The 5,493-nt window shown below is 50.4% G+C and overlaps 1 protein-coding gene across 2 annotated transcripts in view; it reads left to right on the forward strand.

Annotated features, from left to right (window-relative positions):
* Positions 1 to 4,526, forward strand: part of GSG1 (germ cell associated 1) — a 12,886-nt gene extending 8,360 nt beyond the window's left edge. For both annotated transcript variants that reach the window (XM_010153550.1, XM_010153551.1), the window contains exons 4-6: positions 2,459 to 2,611; positions 2,735 to 2,846; positions 4,211 to 4,526. In XM_010153550.1, the coding sequence (XP_010151852.1) occupies positions 2,459 to 2,611; positions 2,735 to 2,846; positions 4,211 to 4,526 (581 nt within the window). The remainder of the gene's footprint in view (positions 1 to 2,458; positions 2,612 to 2,734; positions 2,847 to 4,210) is intronic.
* The last annotated feature ends 967 nt before the right edge of the window (positions 4,527 to 5,493 follow it).

Raw genomic sequence — 5,493 nt, forward strand, 5'->3', positions numbered from 1 at the left:
CAGTCCCTCCCACATACGCTACATGTTGACTCAGTGCTTCAGTTTTGGGGTCTAATATGTGACTCTGGTAGCTGAATCGCCTCTTATTTAGTGGTAAGTGATGAGAGCATCCTAAAGTTACACTTTTGGGGTGAAGTCCTTGGCTTATCAAATACAAAACTTAATTTGAGTTGGAGACCTCACCCCTCCTGTCATTGTCACATATTTCAAATTATCCTGGGGATAACCTGGATGTACGTGTGCATACGCAAAGGAGATTTTACTTACTGAAAGCTTTTCAGTTTCTGTGGGCTTGCTAACTATTCCCCGAGATGGAGGCTGGAGGCATGTCATTTCAGAGGATGGTCATATGTGAAGGGAAAGGCCTGGGGTGCAGAGCCTGTGTCAACATTCAAGCCGTGAGAGCAAGGGCTGGAACAAATGCTGGGGAATTGCAACAGCCAGCAGGGAGATGAGTACTTTGGGGGAACTCATCTTTTTCTGCTTTGTTTCCCCTGTTTTAAAAACACTGGCAAAGCGTGCTGACCTGCCTTTATAAAGCGATGTGCGTTCCCAGGTGAGGGGGCCAGTGCGAGTGTTGTGCGGTGGCATTGCTGTGCAGATTAACCTGGGTCACTCTTGGCACAATAGCAGGGCAGGAAAACCTCCCCTGCTTATTCTTTTGGAAAACAGTATTTACACAATTCAGGTAATGCTGGTGTTATAAGATCATTCTGAAGTCATTCAGACCTCCACTTTGTCATAAATGAATGACTTACCTGCGTTTACTGCACAACTCTTGCATTTACTGCAAAATGCTCACTTTGTAGGGAGTAGCAATTTTCCTGCTTTCTCACCTTCTTGCACTTCATTCCCTGCCCAGGCCACTGGCTCTGTTCCTTCCAGCATCTTCCTCACTGCTTGTCTTCCTAAGAAATGAGGTTTATGCAACCGTACTGCGTGTCTGTCAATCTTTCTGTCTGTCCCCCCTCACACTCCTCCTACTGCTCCTTGTCTAATTGCAGCCCAACGTTGATAGAAAGGCCATGTTCTGTAAGAGATTGATCTCCTACAAATTAATTGGAAGATCACTGTGAGCTTAAGCGTGACACTCACAGAGACACTATGGTCTGAATAGCTCTACCACCTGCTTTCACCCCTTCCTGCACACAGCATCATCTTAGGTTGACCTTGGCCTTAGTGCAGCTGCCAGTGTCTGGTTGGGCCAGCACTGGAGAAGGTGGTGTGACTGCTGGATGCAGAGCGGGCTGGCTGAGCTGGGAGTGTGCAGAGCAGCTCCACGATGCACAGGCAACGTTACAAGTCCAGCCTACACAGCATTTGTGGTAAGCCTGGACTCTCTGGGGAAGCGATGCCGAGACCTCTGCATGTGTGGTGCCTGCACCCTCCAGGACGCTTTCAGCAGTCTGACCTCTAATGAAAGTCTCCCTGCTGGTGCTGCAGCAAGCAAGTCGGCTCCAAGAAGCAGGGAATGCAGCTCATCAATTCTGCTAAAGAGCTGGGTGACTCTATGGCACTAATGACATTGACGAGTCAACTCAGTGCCACATTAATGAGAGTTTTCTTCACACTCCTTTTTCCCAGCTGAATGTCTCCATGTCTCCTCTAGGGCATTAATAGAATAACAGAAGTGTTCACAGGGCTGCTTCATTTGTCAGATTAGCATTTCTTCCTCACTGAACCCTGCGCTCTTCCACAGCCCAGGATTACAGAGTGCCTTTTCTCATTCTCCTCCAAGTCCGACTGCACAGCTGAGGACTGTGGTATCACTGCAGTCCCACTGATGATCCCAGCATGAAAGTACCCACACTTTGTTCAAGCAGCAGGGTGAACGGTGAATGTTATTCCTTTTTGCTGGATATCCACCCTCAGGAATGTAACTTCATATTGAGGTTTCAGTGAGAAACACAAGCCTGCAAGGGGCCTCCTGAATTCCCAGCCACTGCTGCAGACTCACCATACAGTTCTATTCTTAATCAGTTAAATCCCAGGTTAAAAGGCATCTGCTTCCATTGTTGCAATTAGAAACCTATGCTGAAGGTCACTACTCTAATAGGTAAAAATCTTCTAACGTCCAGCTCAGGTGTGTTCATGGCCAATCTATGACCACCAGGTCTTGTGCTAATACTCAACAGCTTTCTCCCTGTCTTATTCTCCATGGCATCCTCCTTGCTGCTTAGGAATAATGCTGGCATGTTTACAGACAGCTGTTTCAGTTCCTCTCAGCTTTTGCCATGCTAGACTACCCAAGCCATCTTCTGTGACAAGTTCTCTGTCCCCTTCAGCACACTTTGAGCCCTTGCGCACACGCTGGGGGAATTGCTTTTGGGTGTTTGTTGTTTTCTTTCTTTCCCTTCTTTCCAAAGGACATCCGTTCAGGATTGGGTTGGGAAGAGGGAGTACTCTCCCTTGTACAAGCCATCCTGGATCGATGTGAGGAGTCTCTGGTTCCTGGCAGGAATCCTGTGGCTGTCTCTGGGGTCAGAGATGCTGTACATCAGCTTGCTGCTCATCAGCTTCATCCTCCTGATGGTGGAAATGCTGCATACTGGCAATCCTGTCTGTGGGTTGAAGCTCAACGCCTTTGCTGCTGTCTCCTCAGTGCTGTCAGGTAAGGATATCACTGCAGGCTTGAAGTCACAGCAGCAGGAGAGCCTCCTCTCCCACACAGAGCTGAAGTACGCAGCTCTGGCTCCTGCTGGAACTTCCTTCTTTGGTTGTCTTCTCTGTCCAGGTCTCCTTGGGATGGTAGCACACATGATGTACACTCAAGTCTTCCAGGCAACGGTTAATCTGGGACCAGAGGACTGGAGACCGCACTCCTGGGACTACGGCTGGGCATTCTAGTACGTGAGTTCTGAAGCCATCTTCACGTCCCCAGCCTTTTGGGCTTCAGCCATGCTACACCCTGCCAAAACCCACCTCCTCCCTCTTGACCTGTTTCCAAGACAGGCATACCATGGTTCTCCTACTGCTCATCTCCTGTCTCTCCCTCATCCCCTGCTTTAACAAATACTTGTGGAGTTACTTCGATGAGTAGCCACCAAGGAGTGGCAAAACAGTGGGGTCACACCTAAACAAGTGTCTCCGTCCCTGCTGACTAATCGGGTTTGCCTCCGTGCTGGTTTGCCCTGTTTGGTCTCGGCTCTTCCCCGTGTGCAGAGGTCAGTGTCACACCTGTGATGATGCTCTCAAACACGCCTTGTTTTTCCTGCAGATGCCTGCTGGTTTGGCATCTTCACTAACCAGTGTCCCAAGGGCCTACTCCTGCAGCACCAAGCCTAGACATACGCTTAAAGATGTGGATGTTGTAGCCAGGAAGAGCAGGTGCAAAAAGCAGGTGGCTCAGGGTTCATTTCTCTGAAGGCTAAAGTCGGCCGCAGCTGCTGTGCCGTAACTGACTTGAAAAAGAGTCGGATGAGCCTTGCAAACGCCCGTGGAAAGTGCAGGGTCAATTTGCCATGCTCTACTGACAATGGCCACTTCCATTCTCGGGACTTAAACACCCCAGTGCCATGTGGACATCAAATGTCAGCGTGGCCATCTGGTTATGCTCGAGCAGATGTGCCTCATGACCAGGAAGACACTGAGCGGCCCTACAGTGCAGGATCACAGAACGGTTTGGGTTGGAAGGCACCTTAAAGACCATCTAGTTCCAACCCCCCTGCCATGGGCAGGGACACCTTCCACTAGACCAGGTTGCTCAAAGCCTCATCCAGCTTGGCCTTGAAGACATCCAGGGATGGGGCATCCACAGCTTCTCTGGGCAACCTGTTCCAGTGCCTCACCACCCTCTCTGGGAAGAATTTCTTCCTGATATCTAATCTAAACCTCCCCACTTTCAATTTGTACCCGTTACCCCTTGTCCTGTCACTACAGGCTCTTGTAAAAAGTCCTCTCCCAGCACCTTTGTAGGCCAGAACTCTCTTCCAAGCGGGGCTGCCCTACGCTGACCAGTTAGAGACTTTCCTGATGCTCTTTTTGTTTACCCTGTGTCCTTCCCTCCCTGTGACAAGGCTGACCCACCCATCTCAGAAGGATCCTGTAGTGGGATACCCCCTGAGAACTGTAATATTGTGAGCCTTAGTCTTCCTAGTGCATGTCCATGCCCAGCAGCTTCTGCCTGCCAAAGCGGAGTGCATCCCAGTGCACGCAGCTCAATTCCTTACCCTAGCGGGCTTCTCACAGCATGTCCTTGTGTCTCCTGTAGCATGGCCTGGGTCTCCTTCACCTGCTGCATGGCCTCTGCTGTCACCACTCTCAACACCTACACCAAGACCGTGCTGGAATTCAAAAGGAACCACATCAAGGGCTACGACGGGTGCTTCAAGGATCAGCCTCAGCACCACCAGTGCTTCATACAGCAGCAGATAAGCAGCTACTACGAGCCCCAAGACAAGCCCCTCCATTCCGTCTCTGAGGGAGTCGACTTCTACTCTGAGCTGCAGCAGAAAGTGCTACAGCGGGAACCAGAGCTGGAGCTGGATGAGGTCTTGGGACAGGCAGTCGGGGAGGATCGCTGTTAGGGATGAGAGTGCAGGGGCAGAGCAGTGGGGTTTGGGAGGCACAGGAGCTCTGAACCAAACACTAGCACCACTGTTGGCAAGTTTTGGGGAGCTCTTCCTTCCTTTACAGTTCAGGGAGCGAGGTGGGCCCTAAGCCAGGGCGACAGCAATGCCAACAGTAGCAGGGTGGGTCCTCCCTGATCAGTTTGACAGCTGTCCTCAGCTGGGAGGGGTGAAACTGGAGGGACACGTTGGTGTCAGCTGCCTCCAAGTGCTTTCAGAGTTGAGGCAGATGTCCTAATCCCAGCAGTCTTGCACCCTGGAATAGACAGTCAGCACCATCCAGCTGGTAAACTGCAGTGCTGGGCCTCTTTGGGTGCTGTCACATGGACCTTCCAGCAACCCCCTGGTTCAGTGCTACACTGAAGGGCATTGGTACTCATATCGATTGGCTGTCATCCTCTCTGGATGCCCTATTTATTCCTCATTTCCAGGCCTAACCTCCTCTTCTCCCTGCTCCCAGATTTAAAGTGCGGTTGCAGTAGTAATAGGTGGTTGCTTTCTCCTCCCCCCTATCTGTAATGACTCCCACATGCTCCCTTCTTACCTTTTCCCCCAAAATCTTCCATCCTGAGGTACTTTCCTGTTTGCCTCTTTCTACTGTGCTTCTCCGCAACCTTTAAGAACCCTTGGCTGGGCTTTTGGTTTTTTCCTTTGTTTCTCTTCATCCGTCCCCTTTCCCCCATGGTAAAAATATTGCAAACAATCCCCAAATCAAGCCAACTCATCAACTCCCAGAAGTGAAACGGTGATTGACATGACACACTGATGCTGTACACAGTATTTATTTGCTCTGTTGCAGTTCACAGTTCAAATACATTTTCCCAACAATATACAGACAGACTCTTTATTCACAGTGGGGATGCGTGTGTGCGGGCAGGGTGAATTCACATTATGGAGGAGCTAACGTCACTGCACTGGAGTGTCA

This window comes from Eurypyga helias, unplaced genomic scaffold (genome assembly GCF_000690775.1).
Source record: "Eurypyga helias isolate BGI_N326 unplaced genomic scaffold, ASM69077v1 scaffold14286, whole genome shotgun sequence".
Lineage (NCBI taxonomy): Eukaryota > Metazoa > Chordata > Aves > Eurypygiformes > Eurypygidae > Eurypyga > Eurypyga helias.